The sequence below is a fragment of the Helianthus annuus genome, chromosome 13 (genome assembly GCF_002127325.2).
Source record: "Helianthus annuus cultivar XRQ/B chromosome 13, HanXRQr2.0-SUNRISE, whole genome shotgun sequence".
In the NCBI taxonomy this organism is placed as follows: Eukaryota; Viridiplantae; Streptophyta; class Magnoliopsida; order Asterales; family Asteraceae; genus Helianthus; species Helianthus annuus.
Genome location: NC_035445.2, coordinates 33,515,951 through 33,528,872, shown reverse-complemented (window position 1 = coordinate 33,528,872; position 12,922 = coordinate 33,515,951). Strand labels below are relative to the sequence as shown.

General features: G+C 36.2%; 1 protein-coding gene across 1 annotated transcript; it reads left to right on the top strand.

The window, feature by feature from the left end:
• The first annotated feature begins 10,738 nt into the window (after positions 1-10,738).
• LOC118479376 (uncharacterized mitochondrial protein AtMg00810-like) lies at positions 10,739-11,920 on the top strand. Its single transcript, XM_035982161.1, has one exon. The coding sequence runs from the start codon at positions 10,739-10,741 to the stop codon at positions 11,918-11,920; it is 1,182 nt and encodes a 393-aa protein (XP_035838054.1).
• Positions 11,921-12,922: the final 1,002 nt, after the last annotated feature.

Sequence of the window (12,922 nt, the reverse complement as noted above, 5' to 3'; positions counted from 1 at the left end):
GCAACAACGGGAAGAAGAGAAAGCGAAGAAGAAGTTGAATGAAAGAATGAGAGTCGAGCTGAGCAAGAAGCCAAATTCGCGTGAAGAGAAATACAAAGCTGTCTGAAGACCTATATTCTAGACAAAGATTGCGGCTTCATCCAAGGGGGAGTTTGTTGGTACACAATGTCTAAAGCTTGAGTCTTTGTTGCACTAGTTTCATGTATAGGGTCCAGATAGGTTAATTTTGTATAGTTCAGGGGGTTAAAATGTAATTTTATGGTTTGAATGTAAGAGGTCCGCTTTTGTGTCACATGTCCACAAAAGCGAACCCAATTGTTAGTGAGATCCGCTTTTGTGGCATGTCACATAAGCGGACCAGATACTATATAAATACCCCTGTTTTGTGTTTCATTTGTAACCTTGTATGTGAACTCAAGTCGAAGTGCTGTCCGTACGTCAAGTGAAATACAAGTGAAAAAGTGTGTTTAAAGTATAATTCCTCTGTTTCTACTCCATTCTTTTACTGTTTGCATTGTATCATGTCTGAAATGTATTTCCGCGACATTTCCGGCACGCACTAGCTCTGATTGACTCGTTCTAGAGGTCAAAACTGATCCTACAGGTACCTTTCCTTATCAAGAGTTTATGCAGAAATTTATTTGATACCAACACAGATAACTCTATTATGGACAATAAATGTTATAAGCGGTTATATCTGCCTTGAAGGACCTTAGGCATATAGCGCAAGGTGGAATTGGCCAATGATACTCTAGAGACTGCTTCAACAACCTTAGATAGATATTTTATACTAGGAATCACTCTTATCAAACATCCCTATGTCAAGCTTTCAAGCTATCCAAAATCATCAATATGCTCAAGACAGATGTGACATTTTGATCCTCTGTCAAAAAGGGTGATAGACTAGGTCCAAACCTTAAATGCCATTGATGGTCTTTTATGACCTTGGCTAAGTAATATTGATGTATATTCTTTTAACTAACGTTCATTAAGAATGTTAGTGCTATATTGGCCTGCATGGTTTAATGATGCCATGGTTAGTATATACTAAGGCCATCAGGGTGATGAATAGCAACTGTTGGACTGCAACTAGGAAATCGATTCGTTTGGTTATAAGAACCAAAACTTGAGTATGACAAACGCGGATAAGACAGCAGTCAATCGCGCCATTGATAATACGACGCATGTTAATGATGTTACAATTGAGAACCTCAAAATTTACAAGGATATTCTTCTAACTATGATAGACGCAGCTGTTGGAAAAGCTGTGAAGGAGACAGTGAAAAAGATCCAAGAGCTAAATGCTACTTGCTCCAAATCCTTCATAAACCTTAAGTGTAGAAAACTTTTAAAATCTCTCTTGAGAACCCTAGATACTAAGTGTAAGGTAAAACTTGCAGACAAAATTATAGGAACCATTTCTTCTGTTCCGTCAGGAATCTTCAGTCATAAGGTTCTAGGTGTACTCTCGCTCCAGAAGAAGTATGTCAGAATATGCAGATGATATCTCTTGATCTCTATCGATTAAGAATACCAGATGGTATAACAAAAAGCGCCATATGAGGGTTGGTGTATCTTAATAAGTTCCATAGATTGCTCCCATGCCTGATCAACATGGAGGTTTAATGCATGGAACCCCAAAGATATTCCAATGATCATATGATACTAAAAGTCAACTAATGGTATTTAAAGAAGATATTCAGAATGGAATTGTCCAAGTAAATGTTCCTGATTAAGAAATTCGTGGACTTGTAACCTAAATGTGTCGCTTATTTGACACAAGCATTGATGGATGAACTGGAGCCTGAGATATGGAAAATCTCTATAACCTCCTTGTATCTTGATTATCTTCTCCTAAGATTACCCTGTTTACCTCCTTAGAGGCAAGTAGAGTTAAGATCAACATCCCGCTTAGGGCTACATTATTGCAAAATCTCCATGATGACTGGTACCATCATTGGAAGAATCGGAACCCTGATTAAGTGAGTTTAAAAATAGAGGTTCATATAGCCTAACTCGATATTCTGAGAATTTGATATGGTTAAGTAAGAAAGACGGTTCATTTGCTTATACATTTGATTACCGCAACCCTATTTAGGCAACGATTAAGAATCGTCGTTAGCTACCCAGGATCGTCGATTTGTTCGACTAGCTGTGAGGATTAGCTATTCCTTAAGATTGGTTTTAAGTGGTTGGAATAACCATCTCACCTTAAAATAAGCTTTTCTATAATAGTTGTTATATAAGTATCAAGGTTGCTCCTTGGGAGACCTTGTATAGATGGAATGTTAAACATCTATTGTTAAGAACAATAGATTGGTAAGCCCAATTATCAGAATCTGAAAGTTGCATTGGAAACAACAAATAAGATCATTCGAATTCATAATCATCTTAAAGTTGCCAGTAATCGGCAGAAAAATTAGGATTGATAAAAGTTGCAACCTTCTTAAGTCCTTAATAAGGAATAAGGTTCAATCGAAGGTATCACCCTTAGAAGGGTGTGCAAAATTTTAAATTTCCCAGGAAAGGTTAAGTCCTGGATATATAGGAGCATTCGGAAATCGAATGCAACAAAGGTCAATAGCCTATAAGCTAAAACCTATGTAAGGAGCCTAGTGGAGTTCGCAATGTGAACCACACTGATAATTTAAAGATAGGTTTCGCCAATAAGTCGAAACACATTATCTTGTAATGATAAGCAGATTAATGAAACTTTATGATATAATAAGAACCCGTATCGATCAAGGATCGGTAGGTTAAGAATGCTCTAAAAGGATACATGTACAAATTATAGAAGTCAACTTGGGTGCTTGGAGAGGCCCCAAGTATGCTATGAAAATTAAGTCCAATATAAAGCAGAAGGTACTTCCATTACTTTAGCAAATCTCGAGGTCGAGATTTATTTTAAGGGGGTGAGGATGTAACACCTCGTAAAATCACGTCCAATGATGTATTGACACGTGTAGTAAACCCTAATAAAGTCAAACCTTGGGATTTAGGGACTAATTTTTCGAAAAATCGAAAAACTTTAATTATAAACAAACTAGAAGTATTAACAAAACTTAAATAACTTTTAAATAACCTTTTATGGTTTTATATTCACAAATAAGCCACTTGTTGATCAAGTATAGCCGTTTGTGTATTTAATTGAAAGTTTGCGCAATAAAGGGTTAAAAGCGTCAACATGTTAATTCTTACCTCTGAGTGACCTTTTAACAAACCGAGAGCTTCATGATATTTGATGATGCTCTCGGGAATGCCAATCGTTGGCCGTCCAAGGCTTTTGTGCCTTTGACCCTATTTATCCTTTATATAGCTTAGATATAGGTTTAGAGGTGTTTGGTACGCAAAAATAAACTTTTATGTCATGCAGGGACTAAAAGTGTCAAAAAGTGCACAAGTTTGCACTTTTGCGCATATCACGCATTCTGAATATCCCCGGACACCCAAAAATTTATGTAAGCGCTAAAATATTTTCTTTTAGTGTGTGGCATGATAAAATTCCACTCGTCGCGTAATTTGGACCGTTTTTCGCGTCCGTCCGTGTTCCGTCGTAATTAGCCGAACAACGTGACCGTACGACCAAACGAACCAACATCTGGCATATTTTTGAGCATGTTTCATATTCCCTATGCTTAGGCATCATTTTATAGCCTTAAAAATGGTTTAACGGGCCTCAAACGCATCAGAAAGGGGCTAGAAGCATGCAGGGACCAAAACTGCCATTTTAGAAACTTGATTTCCATCTGTTACCAGCTGTTACCAGCCGTTACAGCTGTTTTAATCAATTGCAAATGGTTTTCTTCAGTCCTTGGGCAGCCCATAGATTGCTAAAACAAGGGGTAAAGGTGTACGGTCCAGATTTGATCACATTTATCAAGGAACGATCCTAACGGTCCTCTAAATCCTATAAATACCCATTGAATGTTTGGCTCTCATTTGCACCTCTCCTTCAATCTGATAAACTCTCTGAATTGTGAGGATCTTGAACTCTTTTGAGAACCTCCCTCAGTCCTTTGGACCCTTTGTAAGTCCCCTTTCGTGCTTAGTTTAATTATTTAGCGTTTATAGCCGAAAAGCAAGCGTTTTCAATAAACGCTTTGACTTTCAAATGGCTGAGCCATTGTTCGCAACGAACATGGCTACGTGACCGTAATTAGGTGGGTGTTAAACCCTCAAAAGGGCACCTCCTAATTACCACGTTTACTTAGTTAAATTGTCGAGTCAAATAAAAGTCAAACGGGTTAGTTTTAAATAAATACATAACTATCAATATAGAAGCCATAAAATCAGTTTTCTCATATTAATAACTTGGTAATTATTAATTGAACATGTCTAAGCATGTTCAACCCGACAATTCTAAGTATAGGCTCGGTTCGGAACCGAAAGTCGCAAAAGTTGACTTTTGCTTTGACTTTCAGTTCTGACCCGATTTAGCTTAGTTTAGATATGCCTTAGGATTCCATTAGGACCATATTATAAGTTAGTATAACCCTCCGAGGTTATACAACTTGGTTCCATAGAAATCCTAGTTCATGCATGTTTCCGTTAAATGCCTAAATGTTGACCGTTATGCCCTTTTGACCTTAAAACGTGATTTTTGAAAATGTGAAAGAGTAGAAACCTTAGTTACTGATTTATAAACTTGCATCCAAAGTTTGACATCAGTTTGAGGTCTAGATTAAGAGTTATGCTCATTAGCGTAATTAGAAAGCTTTTTATTAAATAAACGGCGTAATTAGCGTATAGCCTACCTAAACCCAATTTTTGAAAACTAACTTTTTACCTACTGATATAAAATAATATTTTAGGATTTTTGAAGATTTTTATTTATTTTTAGGCTGAGCATAACTTAGAGTTCTGAGCTTGATTCGGTAATTGTCGGTTTTGCCCTTTTGGGCTATAAAATGAGTTTTACAAATCCTTTTGACCCCAAACCTTTTTCTACTGATCTAATATGTTAAATAAATTATTTTGAGCCTTCTGGAATTTTAAAAATATCAGCTTTCTCTATAAAACCCGGAAATGGCTCCAAATCGCCTTTTAAGCGTTCTTAACGCATAAGTATGTGCTAGAACCTATTTAAGCATATGAGGTTGAAACCTACTGATGTATTCAGTAAATTTTTTTATATTTTAACAGTAAGGAAAAGTTTTAAACTCAGGTTTTCAGTTTTGACCTTTTTAACCTATGTGAAATTACCAAAATGCCCCTATGGTGCATAGTATGGTTATAATTAATAAATTTCACATATATATGATACCCTACTATTATAACTTATTAAATTAAGTATATTTACTGATTAAATCAGATCTGTAACTCAGAATAATATTTAATCTCTTTTATAACCTTTAAAATGACCAAAATACCCCTACGGGGCATAAATTGGTCCTTATTTCGTTTTGGGCATAATGGAAGGTATCTTACTGATATCACAACATATATAAGGCATATTAACTTAGGAAACCTGTATATGACTCTTATGGTTACTCGTTACGCTTCTTACGTGTTTGGTTCGGTTTATGTAACTAGTTTGCATAAATTAGCCAAAACGGGTCAAACCTTATCATTTTTATCTCAAAATCCAGAATGTGTTTAGTTTACCCATATTATACAAGTCTTCAAACTTGTCGGGTCTAAATCACATTCTATTCCGGTCTTCGCTTAATCGTGCGTAAGAACCGTGAACCGTTCCTTAAAAACTAACCGGTCTAAGTTACGACTTAAATAAGACCCGTTAGGAATCTAATAGGTTAATAAAACCTCTGTTCCAGATTAAGAGCCCCAGTAGAAGTACTTGTGCTTGCTGATTTGAATATACGGCTGAGTATAAATTGCATTGCTAGCTCAGGTAAATACTTTTAACTTATTTTCCCTTATACGGGCTTGGGATACGGTATTATAAAAATACCGCTTGGTCGGGTGTAGAAACCTTTTGATCGGAGATGATTAAATTGCGTAATCCCGTTTTAATATGTATTGATTGATAACAAATAACATTAGGGGTTAATGACCGTGTCCTGGATATCCTTGGCTCATTTAAAAAGTGAATGGCCATAACTTAAGCACAAGGTGTAGGCATAACACCTCCTGTTGCGTATGTAAAAGATATACTCACTCGTAAGGTGTCTTCTTGTGAGTTATATTTATGGTGTGTCGATTAATCTTGACCGGCTTGTATTGTATAATCACCGGCCCTAAATGTTGGACAAACATGTAAATCGGATACAAGATTTTTATTAATAAGATTGTCCCAAGTTATAAAAGATATTTTGTGCCTCATGCATTCAAATCAATTTTCAAACTCTTTTCCAAAATGAGTCAGTTAATTGTATTTACCAGTGTAAACTGACGTATTTTCCAAAAAGGTTAAGTGACAGGTACTGAACGTAATTGGCTGGAAGCTCAGGGCGTTAATAAGGAATCTTGCAAGTTCTAGATGCCTGAAGTCTGTTGAACAGTTTTTCTTTTATTTGATCCGCCTGTGGATCCTTTACTTTCCGTTGTAATACTCTGATATTACGTTATATTCGGATTGTAATATATTTATCTTTTGCTTCCGCTGTGCATTTATATATTGTGTTGTTTGACTATGATGATATCAACTACATCACGATACTCCCCACCGGGCCCACCGGTGACACGTGGAAATTTAGGGTGTGACACTATGGTCTATTAGTGGCCGTATCTTCTACCTCCATTCCTAAAGGATTTAAGTCTGCAAGCAAACAACCGGAGTGCGTGGAAGCTATGAATAAAGAAATGGATGCTCTAAACCTGAATAAAACATGGTCGCTTGTGCCTCGCCCAAATAATCATAACGTAGTCGGTTCTAAATGGCTCTTTCGAATAAAGTATAATGCGGATGGCACTATTCAGCGACACAAAGCCCGCCTTGTTGACAAGGCTTTAGCCAAGTGCCTGGCCTTGATTATTTTCAAACCTTCAGCCCAGTTGTTAAAGCATCCACTATTCGTATTGTGCTTTCTTTGGCCGTTATTAACAAGTGGGATCTACATCAGCTTGACTTTAATAATGCCTTTCTCCATGGCAACTGTCACACCCTGACTTTTGCGGAAGCGTGATTATGGTATGACTTTCTTAATATCATTGCATTCAATCATAACATCAACTATATGATAAAACCATAGGTTTGTCATCCATTACATAAGTGTAAAACATAACAACATCGTTTTAAAACGTAGACTCCAAATTCAAGTTTTACAAATCATACAAATTGTTTATGAGCTTATTAAAGACTCGTCAAAAGGTAATGATTAACACCAAGGTTTGGAAGACGTGTCTCATCCAGGAATAAGACACACTAACCAAACTCAAGACCATGGATGACATCTTTATTCTTAACACAGCATAAAAAATTCCAACGCCCGCCAGATCCGTTAAAATTTCCCTGAAATACATGTAGTTTGAAAAACATCAACAAAAGTTGAGCGAGTTCATGTGCTTGTTTATGTGTATGTATAAACCTTTGAAACGTTGTAAGTATGTACATGTGTAAGTCCCTGGTATGTAGTAATAAGGAAAAAGAGATCACCAATGGTTTGCAAGGCCATTGATATGTGTGAAGTGATGCAGGAACACTCAAACCTAGCAGATTTCGCACCGAGCTTCCGGCTGTAAGACATAGTCACCATGTGGTCCACTCAGCGGACTCAGGGGTGGGGCTCGCTACACCCAAATAAATCTATCACTCATGTCCCTCGGTCCTACGACGAGGATTAATGGCCTTAAGTATCCGCCTACCCACTCACATGATCTAAGTAGTAACCCTCCTTAAGCTAACCATACCATGTATAAAATGTCTGTAATAATTGTAACATGTATTTCACCCCCGAAGTATAAAACTAAAAACAGTTAAGAGAAAAGGGGGACATGAACTCACTGTATTGCGTCTTCAGTATGTGTAACCCAAGTCTCCTCAGCAAATACGACTACCTACAGCGTACTAACGTCTATTAGACGAACGGGTCATGCCTTTGCTTAGTATGAAGGTTTTTGAGTTACGTTTTTGGCGTTATTCCAAGTTATAATTATTTGCTAAAATAATAATTATTTTAACCTTGAATTATATTAAAATTTGGAATAATAGTTTAACCAGTATTTTGTATTAATACTTCTCAAGTATATATTTCCGTATTTCCTTCCCAAGGATGGGGTGTTTATACATGTAGCTGTATTACTGTATTTGTAATTTCCGAAATAATATATTTCTAAGTCTCGCTTTAGAAAATATATACGTAATCTTCTTTGCCAAAATAATTTATTCCCAAAATATATATTTTTCCCAAAAATAATATATTTTCACTTCTTTTACTTCCAAAATAATGTTTACCAAAAATATATACGTAAAAGAATTTTCCGGAATATCTCATAAGTTACGTTTTAGCGTTTGGTTCCACGAATACAAGCGTGTAACTTAAATGTTTATTCCTTGTGACTTTGGTATTATTTTGGAGTTGTAAATGTGATGGTGTTTTGAGAAGTTACATTATTTTGCCCCTAAATAATATAACTAGTTCACAAATCAAACAAATATTCACACAAGCGTTTTAGTATAAAATATATACTCTAAATATATATTTATCCGCTTTTATTTACGAAAACCCACCTTCGACACTTTGAAATTTTGTAACAAAACCGGTGGCGAAGTTTACTTTCGAAAAACAAGGTTAAAACACATTTGTAAACACTTGTTAGAAAATAATTTCTAAGTCTTGGGATTTTTAGAAAATTTCTCCATAGTTTCCCCTAAAAACGGAGGTGTCCATGCTATTAAGCATATCATTTTCTTTTCAAAATCAATCGACAATCAATCCTTAAACAATTTTTTTTTCATCACCAAGAGTAAAAACTATATGCGTTTCATATTAATCATGAACTTGATATATCACAAAAACGCGTAGTAACTTGGTAAGGCGTTTAGTGGCCTTAGTTACCTTCCATAGTGTATTCACTCCTTTAAAAATCATTTTCTTTAAAGAGTTAAGTGTTTACAACTTGTAAACGATTTTTACAAAAATTAATCTTTTGAACTCTTCTTGTAAATAAAGTGTTCTTACGCTTATTTTATTACCAAAAATGGTGTAAGTGCAAGTAAAAGTCATGATTTTTCTAAAATCGACTCTTGAACTTGGTTTGTTTAGAAAAGTCTTTTGTAAACCTTGGATCTACATGATCATCAACCTACTTGTTTACTTATATTTCAAGAAAATCATTTTCTTTCAAGTTCATGTTTAAACTAGAAGATGATTATTTCATGTAATCCCCTAATCACCTTCTAACTTGTTAAACCATGTCTTTAATCATTCTTTAACAAGTTTAATATAGTGATCAACATCACATTTCCAAGAATCAACAAGTAATTAACAACATAATCACAACAACATCCTACTAACAATATTATTCCATCATATTTCATCTTTATGTAAACCTTATGTTTAAACTTTTAGTTAATGTTCCTTTAGTGTTCTTGTTATTTCATCACAATACACAATCTTTTATCCATAAAAATAAAATAGACAAGAGTTATGAGAGATCTTACTACTAGCTTTAAGCTAGGGAAGAATACTTGAAGAAAAGATGATAAAAATGATGGAGGAAAGCAAGCAATGGAGGTTCTTCATGTTCTACAAGCTTCAATCTTCATACAACACCTTCTATCATCTTGGAATGATCTTGAAATTTGGATGAATGGTGGGTGAAATGGTGGTGGTGGTGGCGGCCTAGAGTGACCCGAGAGGAAGAGTGGAGAGTGAGGGAGATGAGTGGAGTTGTGTGAAAGATATGAAGTGATCTAGTAAAGATACACACCATGCTTATAATGATCATCTCCTAATTTTTTGGCAACTGAATCAAGCAAAATCAAATAAAATATAAGATATAATCTTGAGGAGTATGGTGGTGATATATGGTGGGTCCCTTGGATCGTAAATGGGTATGGGGGGGGGGTAAATTGTAAAGTTTCATGGTAAGTTGGTAAATATTTGTTAAAATCCAAGTATATGATTACATATACTAGTTACTAGAGAATTTAGTGGGTGTTAAGGTGTTCGGGGATAATGACTAGCCAAGAAATAATGAAACAATGTGTTTGGCAAAAATTTGGTGTTCCGGGTAATGTCCGGTTATTCGGTTAGATACCGTTCCGTTAAAGTGTTAAGTTATACCGTAAAGTGTCTTTTATGTAACCTTTTGTGTCACTATTAATTCCCGACACTTAGGAAAGCATTCAGGACCGTTCTGCCATATTTTTGCATGTTACTAGGTTAGTAAAATGCTGAATTTTGATAAATAATGCAGAATTCTGCATTATTAGTGAGTTTTAGGCACTTTCCGGCACTTAGACTATCACCTAGTGACGCAATTTTATGGTCCTTACTTCCCTACACTCCATATGGTGTAGTACCTTGTCCCTGGCCCTTACAGGGTCTCAAAACATTGTCTGTCTATGTACTGGCACTGTAAGTACATTTCTGAGTTATCCGCTCACTGTGCTAACTGTGCTTTGTGCATCAAGTTTGTCACTAAAGTTTTTGTGTAATAAATGGAGTGACAATATGAAATATGATGCATATGTATGTATGTAACAGAAATCAGAAAGCAGTTTAATCATCAGTTGTAATCAAGCACAGTCATTAAGCATAAATCAATATTAATTAATTGTACGGATGCACGCAAATTTGACGGTTGTCACAGCAACTTAGGTGAAGAAGTCTATATGGAACAACCTCCTGGATTTATGGATCCAATTCTCCCCACACATGTTTGTCGCCTAAACAAGGCGCTATATGGTCTCAAAGAAGCCCCACGTGCTTGGTTTCATCGCCTAAGTACCTTTCTTGTTTCCAATGGGTTTGTATGCAGTCGAGCTGACACCTCTTTATTCGTCTTCAAACAAGATACATGGATCATGTACCTTCTTGTGTATGTTGATGACTTAATCCTCACTGGCAACCAGGATCAAGTCATTCGAACCTTCATTACCAAATTACATAACGAGTTCGCGATTAAAGACCTTGGCGACATTAACTATTTTTTGGGACTTGAAGTTACACACACTACCGATGGGTTGTTTCTTAGTCAATTCAAATATGCCCAAGACATACTTCATCGAGCCGGGCTTCTTGATGCAAAACCAGCTCCTACGCCCCTTGCATCCAATACGACCTTTTTCACCACTGGGGATCCCTATAAAGATCCAACTGATTATCGGTCACTGGTTGGTGCTCTCCAATACCTAACCATTACTAGACCTGACATCTCTTATGCGGTAAACCAAGTCAGTCAGTTCCTTCAAGCTCCTACACTTGCTCATTACCAATGTGTCAGGCGGATCCTTCGATATGTTAAGGGCACTGTTGCCTTTGGTCTTACTTTTAGTCGGCCTTCCTCCAACAGCCTTCTCGGCTACTCCGATGCTGATTGGGCTCGCTGTCTTGAGACTCGAAGATCTACGTATTGCTACTCCATCTTCTTTGGGGGAAACCTTGTGTCATGGAGTGCCAAGAAACAACCCACTGTCTCCCATTCCAGCTGTGAATCTGAATATCGGGCCATGGCTAACACGGCTGCTGAATTAATTTGGATTACACATCTGCTTCGTGAACTTCATGCTCTTCCTCCGGACTGCCCGACCCTTTTGTGTGATAATCGCAGTGCCATTTTCCTCACCCGAAATCCTGTATCACACAAACGATCTAAACATATTGAGCTTGACTATCACATCATCCGCGAGCTCGTCTTATCTGTCAAACTTCACACTAAGTTCGTCTCGACCAAGCTTCAAGTGGTCGACATTTTTACAAAAAGCCTATCGCGTCCGCAGTTTGAGTTCTTTCGGGGATTGTTGCGCCTTGGTCCGCCACCGTCTCGCTTGAGGGGGGATATTAACCAAAGATGATATTTTCTTATTTTTGTTCTTCTTATGTGTTAACCCTACATTCTTTGTGTACCTTTCTGTAACATTTTTTTATGTATATATAGTTCTTTCTCCTGCTGTATTGGCAGGCAGAATCAATTTATCACATTTACGTATCATATCATAACATAATATTGAAATTTAACTGTTATATAAATATAGATTTTAAGTATATCTAATTATTATTACTAAAGTAACAAATAAATATAAAGTATTTGCTGCGTCATTTATATTGAGTAATGTTATATTTTCTTTAACTTGGTATGGATAGTTCATGTTAGGGTAATATGTGTTTATATCAAAACTTATTTTTAACATGTGCAATATCAAGAATAATTCAAATTTTATAATTATTCTCTTCTTCGAATACAACCAATCTTATCATTCAAACCTGTGTAAAACACAGGACTATAAACTAATAATATAATAAAGATTGATTTACAGTGGCTGAAAAAAGGAATGACTGGAATGTGCTTGGGTACAAAAAGAATTTTACCCATCCTTGTTTAATCGTTTGTTCCCAAAACCGTATAACAAAAGGTCAAATGCAACATATACTAAAGGAGAGCAATGTAGGTAGGGGTGTATACCGTCTGATTTGGATGATTTTCTGGTTGAACGTAAGCCAAACCATTAGTGTCGGTTTTTAATTATCGAAAACCAAAACTAAACCATTGAAATTTTAAACCGAACCCTTTCTAATGGTTTAGTTTCAATTTTACTTCACGGTTTGAGCTTTATTGAACTCCTATCTATCCTACCTAATAAAAGACATACCTAGGGTGCCACATGTCATTTTTCTAGCCTCTATATGACACATGGCAATTTATTTAGGCTATAAATGACACATGGCTGTTTCGTTTCCCATTCCCAATATCAACCTAAAAAAAACGCGGACCCGTTTTACGAATTTCGGGTCAAATACACGTTGGTATAAAAGGCATCTTATAACCCGAATTTGTTCAGTTTTCCACAACGTATTAG